General features: G+C 37.6%; 1 protein-coding gene across 1 annotated transcript in view; it reads left to right on the top strand.

Moving 5' to 3' along the window:
• LOC148830684 (microtubule-associated tumor suppressor candidate 2-like) overlaps positions 1–13,552 on the top strand; it is a 114,252-nt gene extending 100,700 nt beyond the window's left edge. Inside the window, exons 7-14 of the mRNA XM_088919962.1 lie at positions 438–504; positions 2,934–3,148; positions 4,541–4,646; positions 6,188–6,261; positions 8,847–8,945; positions 10,242–10,361; positions 11,094–11,191; positions 11,858–13,552. Coding sequence (XP_088776088.1) covers positions 438–504; positions 2,934–3,148; positions 4,541–4,646; positions 6,188–6,261; positions 8,847–8,945; positions 10,242–10,361; positions 11,094–11,191; positions 11,858–12,068 — 990 coding nt within the window. The 3' untranslated portion in view covers positions 12,069–13,552. The remainder of the gene's footprint in view (positions 1–437; positions 505–2,933; positions 3,149–4,540; positions 4,647–6,187; positions 6,262–8,846; positions 8,946–10,241; positions 10,362–11,093; positions 11,192–11,857) is intronic.
• Positions 13,553–15,395: the final 1,843 nt, after the last annotated feature.

The raw sequence follows: 15,395 nt of genomic DNA, 5'->3' as shown, positions 1-15,395 counted from the left end.
AAGATTTTTTTTTAATAAGCCAGTAGAATTTAACTAAGGAGTCATGCTGCATGCTACAGTAATGCTGCCTATTATGAGTGTGTCTGACCATTATGACTTGAACTTTTCACCCTGACTGCATTGTTAAGTAATGTTGCTCTTTCTGCTCAATAAATCAAGACACAGCAACACACAGAGTGATGTGTAAAGTTCAGTTAAGTTAGAAGTTCTGGTAAGTTCTAAATTAAAATTGTATAACTATTCATGTTGGCTCTTAGATTAAGTTTATTTCAAATATCATAAACATTGTTTATGATTTTATATATATACAATAAATATATCTTATATATTCTATAAGATACATGCAGATGTTGTTGTTGTTCTTATTCATTTCTTGTTTCTTGTTCTTATTCTCTTATTCTTTATCTCCTGCCATTTTGTCTCCACCTGTTTGGCAGAGTGAAAGTGCCCTAGTGAAAGAGAGGGAACTGTCCCTGGAACTAGCCAACCTCAGGAATGAAGTGGGTAAGTGCAAAAACCCACTGCTTTGCAGTGTTGTCTCCTCTTGACTTTGATTCTCTGAGGTTTCTTAAGGTACTGGTTAGCTCCTTGTACTCATTAACAGAGGTATCAGTTGCCTAATATGGACATCACTTGAGGAAATACTTTTAACTTCATTTATTCAGTCATACTGTATGTGTAAATGTGAATCGGTATCCTCACTGCTTGGATTTAACATCAAACCCCCAAATTAATGATTACAGGATTAGTCTCTGGTCAAAAATCTGTGTTCTCTGATCACAATATTAATCATGATAACATCTGTCCTTCTAGGGATTTGAGGAAGAGTTCAACTTTTAGCTCTATTAAAAGAATCCCTTCAAAATGCCCTTCAAAATAAAGTGATCTGTGAATAAAGCAACCTTAGTTTGGATCAACTATAAGAACAGTGGGAAGCCTGTTATTGCTACAATGGCTACTTTGTGCATTAACAGGTCATTAGACAAGAGTTGTCTTGATTTGTTTTCTCAGAAAATAAATAATGGCAGCTATAGGATATTCAATTTTCTTAAAAATCTTACAATGTCAAAAGTTTTCAACTACACTGTAGTAGCACTACAAGATCAATGTCAAAACATTATTTTTTGTTGTAGTTTATATGCAATATACATTTTTCTCCTGTTTTTTTTTGCATAAAGAACTTGTCATTCTTTTTTCACTAAGTGGGAGAAGTTGGGTTAAGAACTTAAAACAAAAAATTTTTTGTCATATCACCATCATCATGATTTTGGTACCTACAGTATCAGCTCCTGTATTGTTTTAATAGACTTTTTTCTGAGCTTATTGTTTATTGCATGTAATTGTGTGCTAGATTTTAAGCCAGCATGGTTTTGTTCTGATATTCTTGGGGAATGTCCACATAAATTAGTATGTTTATTACGAGTGAATTATCTTCATTTAACAGTCCCTTTCATGGTATTTTATAAGACATCTAGATATTGGAGTCTCACTGGTGAAGGGTTCAATTATTTTATGTGCTGTTGGCCCTTTAAATCTAAAGGTCTTTAAACCATCTGATTTTAGCTATCAACACTTCAAAGAAATGCCCTACTTTAATTTAAGATCTGTGAGTACAGGAGGATGGAAATAGAATATCCTGTACATTTAAACTCTTAAATGTTGTGGCACACTTTGAGACATGACTTGGAGAAATTGTAACGGACTAGCGTTTTTGTGAGGTAACATTTGAATTTGGTATTTCAAAAATTGGGAAGAAAAAAAAAGCATTTCTTCAGGTAAATTATTTAAAGGTCTCCTTCTGCAAGTCCCTCATAACAAACATCATAGCCAGTAACCTATTGAAAAGGTACAGGAAATACCCCTCAGTATTCTCCAAAGCTTACATTAGTCATTTTCTGGGAAATCATCAGTCGGTGCCATCATGCTGATGAGGTAGTCTGTTTCCAGACAGTGGATTCTTTTGTCAAGATCCCCAACAGTAATACCCTATCCCCAGCACAAAAACACTTCCGTTCTATGTGGATGATCAGCATTTGTCTTTGGAAAACAGCAGCAGAAATATGAACTAAATTAAGAAACTGCATGTATGTTTTTTCTTCTTACCAAATTTGAGCTTTTTAAACCTTACTCTCCCACCATTAATGCTAATTAATTTTAACTATGGCACAACTAACAGATACTTTCTATTAAAAATATAAAAATTACAGATCAGAGGACCAGTCTTGATGTTTGGTTGCTAATAACTTAACAGTCCAAAAAATTTAATTTGAATTTTTTTTTTAATCAGATCTTTTTTATGCTCATCCAGTAGTTGGATTTGAGCAAGACTCAAATCTCCACCAACCAGGTGTTGGGAGAAAATGAGGTACATGTAGAAGAATCATAGGGCATCAGGTTTAATGACAGAAGAAAAATGTATTCCTGATATCCACAAGCTTTTTAAAAAAGTGCCTCCTCTCTGTTTTCCTAAATAACAGTAAACAAATGGGGGATCCTTATTCAGAGTGCAGGTTAAAATGCAGTCAGAAAATCACCCTTCTGTGTGCTGGCTACATTACAGGCTGATCCTGAGCAGGATTCCTTAAGCATAAAGCTGTGCACAATCAATCCTTGAAGATTTGTGTCGGTCAGGGTATCCATGGCCCAATGTCTCAATGACTCACTTGACAAAACTTCAAGCTCACAAGAGAGGCGCACAGGAGAGGCTAGCTTTGCTGTAGAAGCTGCAGGTCTTCTTAACTGAAACATAATAATGACAATAAGCATGGCAACATACAGTTGTCCCAGAAATTGAGACTTTTCCTCTTTGACTTTGCTTTCCCTGGAAAGCAGCAGTGTGACCACCAGTAATGTTATCATTGTGAGACTACCCATCCATTGGTATGAAGGCATCAAAGTGAAGGAATGAATCCTTATCCCCATTTCTTCCCCAGCCTTCAACACAGCCCGCTGGGAGCGTCTGCAACAGGACAAGGAGGAGCTGGAAAAGCACTTCGAGAGGGAGCTGAGGAGGCTGCACATGCAGCAGGAGGCCGAGCTGAAAGCGCTAGAGGACAGGCTGAGGTCCCACCACAGGGCTGAGCAGGACAGGCTCCAGGCAGAGCACCAGGCTCTCCTGGAGATGATCAGCAGCCAACACCAAGAGCAGGTCAAAGAGCACACTCTCTCAACCTCATACCACAAGCCCAATTAAGGCTGACAACCCACTGGACTTGAAAATTACCAGGTCCAGGACAACAGACATGACAAATACACTCATGTTCAAAATCACCAGTGCTCTTTATTTACAGTGCAAGGAAATACAAATCAGCCACAAACACCAAAATAAAACATAAGCTCCAATTTGAGCTCCTGACTAAATGTCTTCTCAAAGTCCTGGACTAATATAGTTGGGAGGCTAAGCTGCTTAATGGCTACAAATCAAACACCTCCAAACACTTAATCTCACCTAAGGCTCACAAATGTGGCTTCACAAAACTCAGAGGTTCCTTAGATCCATGGCCAGTCTTTTCTCCCTACAGGTAGTCTGCCTTCTGTCATCTAGACAGCAGATATCATTGCACAGGACACCTCTGCTTCCTGCTTTTTAAACACCCACCTGACCAATTGTCTTCCAGCTATTGGTCAGGTGACAGGGCACAGCAGATCATTCCCCTGGAGGTTTCTGGGAACTGTGATCCTGATAGGGCAGCTCTCTGACAAGTTGGACCGTGTCCTATAATTCTGAAGGTGTTAGAAAATGACAGCTATACTTTAGCTCAAAGCAACAACTTGCAATAACCCCCAAAAGACTTAAACAGCATTCTAATTTGTGATATTCCTCAATTGTTTTTTTCATCACCATAGTTATATATCCAATGTTTTTTACAAAGTACCAGAGACACCCAATAAATTTGGAAATATTTTGAAAATTTCTAAATCTGACAGAATTGTTCTTTATATTTTGACCAGTTGCCTGAATTGCAAAAATACTATACAGAATCAAAAAAGAAACTGTGACATAAGTAATGTTTCTGAATGTTTTTTGAGGGTCTGAAAGACCATTAGGGTTGTTGTTTAGTGAAAATGTCAGCACACATTTTTCTTATTTTTCTCATTTCTAATATTTCTGCTACAGTATGTGCTGACTGTTCAAGGTAATAAAGACCCTGAACATGTCTAAACATATTTAGTTTTCAGTCAGAAGGTCATGTCTCGGAATCTGCATTTATTATTTCCATGTCTTTCATAAACATTTTCTTGGGAATTATTAAATTTTGATAGATTTCAAACGTGTATATATTAAAGGAAACATCATACATCAAGGAAGCTTCATATATACACAGTATATTGAAGAGGTACCTGTATACTGTATCTCTTGAAGACTGGTCAATATACAGTACATTAGCCCAGTTAAACATCACATTTCTTTTTCTTTTGCTTTTGCATTGAAAGAAGCAAATATATTGGAGTTCTTCTATTTGCTTGAACAGCAAACCATAATGCTTGAAGAACAGAAAAAAAGTGGTTATAACTTTTAATGTTGGATTTCTTTTTTCAGATTGAGGAAATGAATGTAAACCACAGCGCAGCTGTACTGGAGATGGAGAATATTCACACTGTAACTATTGCTGAGCTTCAGGATGAACATGAAAAAAAAGTGAAAGGTAACTCAGGATTTCCCCTGTGGTCAGAATTAGACTGCTTCTTGTGTGGTGCTGTGTTGCACTTATTCAGAATCAAGCTAGAAGGAAAACCCAAGGAATGGTTAAGATTGATTCAGAAGGGTTTTCGGGGTTCTATGAAGACGCAACAGCAGTAATGGACACAACTGGAACATTTCATGTGGTATATTCAGATTTTCAGTGGACATTTGATATAGTTCCTTATACAAGATTAATTGTCAAAATTCAGGCAGTAGGTATTCAAGATAATACGTGCACTAGGACAAAGAACTAATTAAAAATGGAGAGTATAGATATAGCCTCTAGTGGAGGCTAGCTTTGTTGTAGAAGCTGCAGGTCTTCTTTACTGAAACATAATAATGACAATAAGCATGCTCAAACTGTGTTGCACTGAAAGAAATTAGAATTGTCTGGGTGCTGCTTTATGATGACTGGCCTAATCTTCTGGACTAAAGCCACACTTCCACATGCACATTCACTTCAAGCTGCCTCTCCCCAAGCACCCCCTACACGTCCACATCTACACCTTCTAGTTCCTGGATAGCACCTCCTACTGCTACATCAATGAGGAAATCTACTTAATCCACAGAGCTGTGCCTACTATCTGAGCGGTAGTGTGTGGAGTGCTGCTTTGATGGCTGCAAAATCCCAGTGCTGGAAATCCCAGATGTTGACTTCTTATTTGTAAACATTACAGTATGTGCTTATCCAAAATGTTAAATAAAAAAAGAATTGTGTAACTCTCCGTAGTTTAGTTGTTGTTTTATTCAGATTTAGGGTAGTGTAGTATGTTTTGTACATTTTCTAAAGAGTGGAAAAATTGGACATGTGTCCAGTATTTCACATGAACTGGAAAGCTGGGCACTGTATATCCTTTCAAATTTGTAAAGAAATTAATGGGCCAAGTTGTTGATTATAAATACACAAAATTAGTCAATTGTTTCAAAGTTAATGTCTGGCTTATTTGCAAATTGTTAAAATTAATCAGCGATGGAAAAATACATTTTACTTAGTCCTTTAAAGTGTCAATTAATTGTACATCATCCCTAGTTATGGCCCTACTTTCACACATTATCTTAATTGAACAGTTTTAGCTGTTCATTCTTGTGGTATATTTTACAAATAACCAATTTGGATTCCTTATTTGCTTGGTTAGTTCTTTCATCAGGCTTCATCAGCAATTTGAGGTTTCAGACTGAAATGCAGGTTTCATTCTATTCTCAATCTCACTTTCATCCTCTGTAGTTTGCTCTAGAATTCAGGGATTTTAATTCACAGCATCTTGGCAGCTTTTAGCAAATGGAGGATAAATTATAACTTTTTAGGAGCTCAGATCTATTAAATAACAAAGAGAATGAACTAAATTTAGTCTAAAGGTTTGTTGTAGTAACTCCTTTGTACCTATCCTAGTATCTAAACTGAATAAAAAACAGGAACAAGCCTACATAAGGTGCATTTTGACTTTGTATTTGTTATTGTTGTAAGAAAAACATAACCAGAATGCACATCCCTTTGTTTGGTAGAGTTGAAGGAAGCCCATGAACTTGAAAGGAAAAGACTGGAAGAAGAATTTGAAAAATTAAGGCTATCACTGCAGGTAAGAGATCACTAATTGTTTGTGAACAGTGAACATGTGTCATGATACCGGCTCCACGCAACCAGACCACAGCCCCTTTAAGAAGGAGTAGACCTTTCTCAGTCAGATAACCATCCACTTTACCTGTTCACCACCATACCCCCAGCACTAGCATACTTTAGGGCTGTCTGCAGTAACCTCAGTGCTCAGTATTGGGTCTATCCTGTTGAACTCAACTTCTTGTTCTTCTGGAGAATCACTTCTTGTACCATGATTTCCTGGCTTCTGGACTTGGCATTCTCTACGACTATGATTTGTGGACTTCGTCTCTGGCATCTCACTTCAGTTAAGTTTGTTCTGCCTAGCTATTCTCTTGCTTTCTTTTGAACTCCTATTCAAAACTCTGCATAGGATCTGTTTCACTACTCCAATGTCACTATACAGATATAACACAGGCTGCCAGATATAACACTAGGCAGTTTGAATGGTGGCTGATGAGGTGATGTGCTGTATTGGGCTTTCACAAAATCAAATAGCACTTGCATTTGACCAAACAATCTTGTCTGACCATAAAACCTGCCATATGTGCACAATATACATTTATATCTAGAATTCTCTATACTCAAAAGGAAAATTATCCTTTTCCTTATCCCTTATCTGTGCCTCTCTACAACTCTGTTCTTGATACATTTTCAAAGCTCCTCGGTCCTCATGGTTGATCTGTCATATTACTACATGAATTGTGGTTTGTAATTCAATAGCCTTCTGAAGGATTTTACAAAAACAGATGCATATACTTAGGAGTCAGGTAAATACACTTTGATTATACACAGAGACAATTACACTACATTTGTGACCTTTCAAACTATTCTTGTGCACCTGGACTCATTTAGGATCGCCTGAGCAAAGACGTTTAATAACTATACAATTAAGAATCTTCTAATTTTCTTTAAAAAAACTAATTTATATATACAGTTATACTATCAGCATTTTTAGGTTCAGCAGTTTGAAGAGAATAGTGTAGGCTTCAGATAAAAACCTATGTGAAAGTGTTGTAATTGTGTATCAGGAGGGCTCAGTGAGTGAGTTACAACAGTGAGTGAGTCACTCCCCATTCTCTAGACCTGGTCTTGTGGTGCAGTAGAACTCTCTGCTGCCTTTAGATTGGCATTATGTGGCTCTGGGGCTGCTAATGACCATGATCAATTACCAGTGGCAAGGGTGGTATAGAGCTGAGCTTGTCACGGGTGTTGTCCCACAGTGGCATGGTGGAAACCACTGTCAAGGCAAGTGGCGCTGTGCATATTCAGAACCCATGAGTGACGAGGACTGTATCCTGGCAGGGGTAGGGGGAGTTTCACCCATCAGAATTGCAAGTTCCAATAGCAATGAAATGTAGAAATGTTGCATTCAACAGTAATGCTTTTTCAAGGTACTGTATGTGAGACGATGAAACACAAAGAGCTGGTCATGAAAAGAACTAATGTCTCACAAAATTATGGTTTGAAAACTCCCAAGCTGGACAGCATTAGCATACACTAATATGAGGATATTCCCATTAAACCTACTTGAGGATGATGCTGAGTGTTTAAAATTTCATTAACTGTGCTATGGTGCTCATTTGAGAACACTTTTTAAGACAGACTTACATATTCTCTTTTGCCTACCATTCTCTAAATCTACATTAGTTTTAAGAGAGTGCTAACTGATACTCTAGTAATAGGACACAGTAGTCTTAATAAGGAAAATAAGAATAAAAAATTATATACCTCAGTAGATGCAACACCAGTGACCTCTTGTGGTTCATTTTTTATTAAAATTAAATGTTTTGAAAAATATTCTTTTGTATATAATTCAAGTAGGAATTGACACAAACATGGCCAAAGTACGGTAGAGTGTTGAAAAAGAGTTTCAGCATTTGAATGGTGAAAATTCCTATATAAATGCAGTTCTTGTTTTTTATTATTTATGGATCAGTAGTACCAAACGTAAAGTGCATCATTTTAACATATATAAAAAGTAACATTCAGACTCTTTTACCACCAGATTATTTTCACATTTGCATGTAAAATTAACAAACCCAAGAAACCTGCAAAAACAATGATTTCGGGTCTTTTTTCGATCGTGTGCTAAGAGGTTTTTTTGGAAACCACTGCCTTAACAACATTGTTTATAGACTATGCACTGACCTTAATTACAACCCTACAATTCTGGGACTGGAGTTGTTACAGATGTTTTTTCAAACAGCTTAAAAAAAGGAAAGCAGGTTGGTTCCTTCTCAAAGGAGTATTACAAGTAGAAAATTCTAAGAATCTTTGAAATTCTGAAAGGTTTTTAGGAAGGCAGGCTACAGGAATTTTTAGAATCAAAGATGAAAAAAGGATTGGCTACATACAGTATGTGGAAATAGGAGGCAGAAGAATAAGGGCTATCTTTAAACAGATTTTTGGGTGTCTGAAACACACCACCCAGCCTTATTGTTGGAGTTGAAACCCTGGGACCTTTTAGGAAACAGCAGGATGCATCATTAAGCTGTGTGTCATTAAGAAGTATGATGCAACCCTCATTTGCTTGTGAGCTTTCTAGTTTTATAATATTCTCCCCAGGACCAGGTGGACACTCTGACATTCCAGAACCGCAGCCTGAGGGACAGAGCCAAAAGGTTTGAGGAGGCACTGCGGAAGAGCACCGATGAGCAGATTGAGGTACAGGTGCCACCACATCCTCACTTCCATTTACAGTGGCAAAAAGCCAGACTCACCAAAAACTGGATTTCATTTCAGCATTTCTGACCATTCTAGTGCAGAGGTGAATGTTGTAGGTGTCCATCCATGTGATTGAAGCTAATACCCTGACTTCCTTCAAGAAACAGCTCAATGAGATCCTTGAACTAAAAGGTAATGGCCAGATAGACTGAATGGCCTCCTCACGTGGACAGTCTTTCTTATGTATACCCTACTGTGTTGAATTGCATACTGTAGCTTGCTAACTGGCTGATCCAATGAATCAATATTTCTGAAAAAAAATTCTTTATATACTGTATGTTGTGCATCTTTCTTTTGGCAGAATCATTTAAAAATTAAAGATATGCAACATTTTCCTCAAAATATTTTTAATATTTTTTTTCTTTTTACACCTTCCAATCCATGAGCTGCCTTATGTAACTGAATATCAACAAATGTGATAATTCTATACTCCCTGGATGTAAAGAACAATTTATGGTAGATTGCTCTCAGCCTCTCAGATATATGGCTTCTGCATGCTTTTGACTTAATACCTTGCACTCTCTACCTCAGTGATATTGTCTTTAGGTGCCTGAGACACACCAAGGGGGAAAAGACATACTTACTCCCCAGCTGTAAACAACAATTAGAATGCATATTTGAATTTCCCTTAAACATTGATACCAAGCACCTGCAGTCTTCAACTGATGTCAGTGAGAAGCTTTCTTTCAGTGTTACCCGTCCTTGTAAAACAGGGGTTCCCAATCCTATTCCAGAGGAATGCTACACCTGCAGGTTTTTGCTTGAATCAAGTTCTCATTGAGGTTCTTGAAACCTAATTGAGCCTCATAATGAGAGTGACTTGATCTCTTGAATTGTTTTCAGCTGAAGTATAAAAATCTTAGAGGTTGCCTTTGAATTGTTGCACTTGTTAAGTAACTTTACATTTCCAAAGTGAAAGTAGAAGGATGGTTCAGCTAAGGATGAAATGAAGTAAAGATCTCGGATCTCAGGCTGTCAAATGAATGTGTTGGATGGGTGAGTGGAATAGAATAATCAAAATAGCTTTACAAAGCTAATACAAAGATACCAGATCACTTTTTGCACATAACAAAATTGTGGAAGGGTTATGTGTTATGATGGATTTAATTAAAAATGTGCATTGTATTTCTTATTCAAACATGGGACCTTAATTATAGCTTCGCATGTCCTCCACACCGGGATTAACATAACCTCGACACTGGGATTCTTATTTTGTGGCCCTGTTCTTCTGCATAGGATGCACTAGCCCCTTATCTGCACATTGAGGAAGACCTAAAAAGCCTGAAGCATATTCTGGAGATGAAAAATCAGCAGATCCATGAGCAAGAGAAGAAAATCGTGCAACTGGAAAAGCTGGTAAGAAAATCAGACCCTTTACAAAATGCTGTGAGCAGGCTGGAGAGCGACTGGTTGATCAGCCTTTCGAGGCCAACATTCTGCCCAGACTCTTGATCTTGACAGTAATCTACTTGTCAATATAGTTTGAAAAGGCTTAAACCGCTTGAAACACTGGTCAGTCAGTCCCATTGAAAAACCTAAATGGGAAAGAATGAATGAATGAGCCCTGTGATCCTGAAAACATATGCCAGTTAATAATTTAGCAAAATTTCAGATTGTTGTGAGAGAGCAAAAGTGAATACTTATGAAAAATAAAGATACTCTGAAAGAGTGTTGCAGAATATTCTTTTACTATCAGCATAAGATGTATAGTTCATCAACTGTTTTATAAAACAAAGATGTTTTAGGAGATACTCTTGTAAACAGATCAAATAAAATCAGGTGCAGAACTAGTTAATAAAAAAGAATCAGAAGAATTAATCAGATGGTGTTTAATTCAGTTCTTCTAAACTATGGTCAGTGATAAGGAACAATGAACTAGTGATGTATGTTTTCATTGTCTGGCACGAAAGGAGACTCATTAAAATTAAGCTGCAAACAAAAAAAATCTTACTTTGGCTTTGAGGTGCTGTTATTTTTTTTGTTTTTATGCTGTCAGAGCAAATAAAGTTGCAAATAATAACGAGAACAAACAAGCTTCTTTAAATTATTTATTTTAGGAAATGTTTTCTGTATGTGTTTTTTGCATAGGCTGAGAAGAATGTCGTTTTAGAGGAAAGAGTTCAAGTGCTTCAACAACAGAATGAAGACCTCAAAGCCAGGATAGATCAAAACATTGCTGTTTCCAGGTTTGCTGCCTTCTGTGAAACATTATCAAAATTCAATAAATGCAAAATTTTATGTGCATCTGTCCTTCAGTAGCAATAAGGTCTGTATTCCAGTTGTCCAGTGTTGAGCCTGAAGAAATGTTTATACCTGTGGTTTGGGGAGTGAAAATGTTCCCTTTGGTCTTTCCACAGCAGTATTAGAAGCTCACGCTGATGAGTTGGAAGTTACTTTTTTTTTTAAAAAGAGCAAACATCAGTGTCCTTAAAAACAAATTGTATTATCATCTAAGTTGTATTTGCAACCTTCATTAGACGCCAACAGAATGACAGAAGAGTTTTAGTTTTCCTAGAAACAGAAGGGACCTGAGTCCCCCATGCCTGATAGTCTGCTTCTGTGCTACTACTACATTCTGGTGCCCTTCTGGTTTTACTTTATACCAAATATCCCCTATTATATCTGAAATCTATTTTATGACAAATGGAAGCAATCTATTTCCAAAAGAATGCTTTTTCAAAGAATTCATATGTTTCTGTACTATACCCCATTAATTCACATCAGATATTAACTCTTAACTCAGCTACACAAGATGGCAGCGGTTTGTATGGGGAAAGAGCAAGAACTGAGTTTAATGAGGTTTTCTCTCTCACTCGTCAGTCTACGCTCCTGTTTTCCTCTTGCTCTTGCAGGCAACTTTCAGAGGAGAATGCCAACCTGCAGGAGTACGTGGAGAAGGAGAGCAATGAGAAGAAGCGTCTGAGCCGCACCAATGAGGAGCTGCTGTGGCGGCTGCAGTCCGGGGAGCTCCTGAGCCCTAGAATGTCACCCTCCTCCTCACCCGTCCACCGCGCCTCTCCGGGTCCCGCCTCACCGTCCAGACTCAACTCCTTCCCCAGATGAAGGCAGCTCTGCTTTCCCTCTGGAATTTGAGAATTGCTCCCCATGCTGTCCTGAGGGAGTTACGCCAACGTAGCCGCCGCCTTCCCAGATGGAACTGTATGTTACTTTCAAGATGCACAAAATAAACAAAGGGAGCCTTCTCTTACCCACCTCCATCAAAGGTTTCACTGTAGGAAGATGCCTCTCAGACCCTTCCACATACAGCTCCCTCTGTCTCTCCCACACGAGTACAAAACCAATGCATTTCCACATCAGTCAGTGAAACTTGTCCCTTTCTGACATTGTCTAACATACCACAGGTATACAACAGACAAACACGGGCAGTTTGGGAATGAAGACGTTTCATCTTTCCTGCCCCTTAGCCCTCCATGATGAAAAGAAATGAATGAACAAGCAAACAAAAACAGAACCGCTTCAATAGATCTCTAGGACCAGTTTAACAAACATCCAGGAATGGATTTCTAGCACACTGTGCCTCTTTTCTCAAGGTAGCCACTTTCCTCATCTGCTGTCCCTTCAGCTTGGGTCAGACCAACGCAACAACGTTTCCGAGAAGCGCCTTGCAGTCTGCCGCTTGATGGCACTCATGTCCAAATTCATACACCAGCAGTTTACCTTGAACGACCCTTCAACTGCCTTCTGAAAAAAACAAACTGAAATGGAGCGCTAACTTTAGCAGTGGACCTTTTGTTTTGCTCATACTGTGTGGTTCTGTGAGAAGGCTGCCCATGAGAGAAGATTTCATCATGTTGTATAGCTTGTTTTTTCTAATATTTGTATTTATTTGACTTTTTTCTATAAAGCATGGAATGTAAGTCTTCCAGATGTAACAGCGGATTCTCGTAATGTTCTTGTACAGATTGGTTAAATTAACCTTCCGCCACCCTCTTCTCAACATTTGGTGGAGTCTGGGTCTTTCTTCCTCCATTTTAGTCCTGCTTATTTTTTACTCAGTGAAAGGTGAATCTGAAGTATGGTCAGTGTAGAATTAAGTATTTACTGTACAAGTCCAGGTCAACCTTTTAATACCTCTCATGCACAAGTAGCATCTAGGGAAAATGTCTGTCTGGAATGATTTAGAATAATTGTAGATATTAGAAATATTTCTATCTGTAATTGTGATACATTCAGGGATATTTGCCGTGCCAACTAACCCCCACTATATAAGACATTGATTAGATGTCCTGAATGTGTCTTGCATAGGTGGGAAAGTTAGGGCTGAAGAACAAATCAAACCCACCAAGAACTGTTCTTGCAGGTGTTTTCGTAATCTTTGGACTGGAACTGACACTGACAAATTGATGTTATTTTATTCCAAGGAATAATTTTCAACCAAGTTGTATCATGTATGAATTTAAATATATCCAACAATTTCCATACCAACCATTTGCCCATCTTTTTGCCTGCTTATTTAGGCCACTTAATACTGTGTTAAATTAAGACATGCTTAACAATCTTAGCTGGAATTAAAGCAAAATATTAAATTTGTGCATCATGCTTTCCATTTGTTATTTTCATATTTGTGTCATTTCTTTACTGTTCTACTCTGTCTCTGTGCTAGAGCTCGAGTGATGCTTAGACATACTTTTAAACCAGTTTAAAAACTGGTTTCTCTCAGTGGTGACACGTCTTGAAATATTGTTGACAAGATGTGTGCACATTAACAAATCACAGCACTGAACATGCTGTTCAAGACATGACACAGGATATGAAAACAAGCTGGGTAAACCTGTGCAAGCAATGTTATTTAAAAAAGTAAATGACCACTAGCACATGAAGTTGTTAAAAAGAGCAAATCTTTCCTCACATAGTAACACAAATAGGCATCAGACTACCTGCTTTAGAGAGATCCTCTCAAAAAACGTGCTATGTCTTTCTCCATATTCTCAGCCCCTGGATCTCTAGTTCCTAGATCTGGGTCTGAAACCCACTCTAACAGAAATGCAAAATGTGAATGACCCACTGGACCCACTAACCCCTGACAGTAGACCAATTGAAGGACAGCTAATGCTTGAAAAAGTTGAGTGACTTATTTTTACCTTTAATGGATATCCTCCTCCTTGCCCCTAAACTTTTCTCAGTTTACTGTTGATCTTTCTGAAGGTAAGCCATACTCTAAATTAAACAGAGAAATGTCTGCAATCATTAATGATTAATGTTCTATAGTCGCATTACACATTTATACAAAAAAAAATTCAATCTTTATTTTTAGATGGACGTCTGTTATGTGTAATCACTTTCAGAATATTTAGTTTTAAAAACTATATTCTCGTGTATTATTAATGTATCTTTCAGAGGAATTTTGTTATTTCTTTAGTTTATGGTCACTTGGTAGTTCTTACTGGAAACTCTGTTTGAAAGGGTTCCCCCTAGTTAGATGTTTGAGAATATGTGAGTGCTGTATTCATTGCTGTCTGTAAGTCTCTGATGCCAAAATGTCAAAAGCAATCACTGTGTGGCTTAATTATGTAGAGTGAGTGACTCTACGTCTGGAATAATCTTGTATAGTAAGTCATGTAAAAATTCTGCATGAAAAACATGATAGACACTCTCATATGACTCTTGAAGTATATATGTAATTCTAATAATGCAGCTGTCGTTAAACAAATGGTTTAACGGGTAATGTTTATTTTTGTTTGTATTGTATTATAAATAATATTGTGTCTTTCACTCATGTTTTACACAGCTCGCATATTATTACAGTTTCAAATATGAATACAAAAAACAACAGTTCTAATTTCTTTGGTCAGTCTTCTGAAATGGCCTTTTCATGTACATTATCAGATGTGAATCACTCTTGTGGGTGAAATGATGACTTCAAAAGTCTGTAGGCCCTGATTAATGAGGAAATCTTATATGGGGAAAAGGAAATTAATTCAGCAACTGTCACCCTCTTTATACCTTCAGCATGCCCCTCTCTTTATTAGCATGTCATTCCTGGCATAAGCCAGTTTTAATGGATTTTGACAAATCATTTTTTTATTAGGTAAAACCTAAGATGCTCTATGAAATGCTGGAAAAGCGAGGTTGGTAGCCTCTCAAAAGGTTTGAAATTGTTCTCTGTGCCTGACTTTCCATCATGGTTATAACCCCATTATTATTATGTAGACACTAGATGGTACCAAAAACGTCTTGGCATGCAGTGCAATCCCTCTTTTGCCTGTATACATGTCAATATGTCAGTAAACAAATCTGCACATACATGTAGATAGTCAAATACACTTCACGTGTTGGGAAGACTTGCATAGTTCCCCATCCAAATTCTCAAGGTTAAAAAGTATCATTAGTCGTTCTCTGAGCCTTGGACCTAGCTGTTATCACTCCATT

This window comes from Atractosteus spatula, chromosome 7, assembly GCF_055471065.1.
Source record: "Atractosteus spatula isolate fAtrSpa1 chromosome 7, fAtrSpa1.hap1, whole genome shotgun sequence".
Classification (NCBI taxonomy): Eukaryota; Metazoa; Chordata; class Actinopteri; order Semionotiformes; family Lepisosteidae; genus Atractosteus; species Atractosteus spatula.
This window is presented reverse-complemented; position numbering and strand designations above follow the sequence as displayed.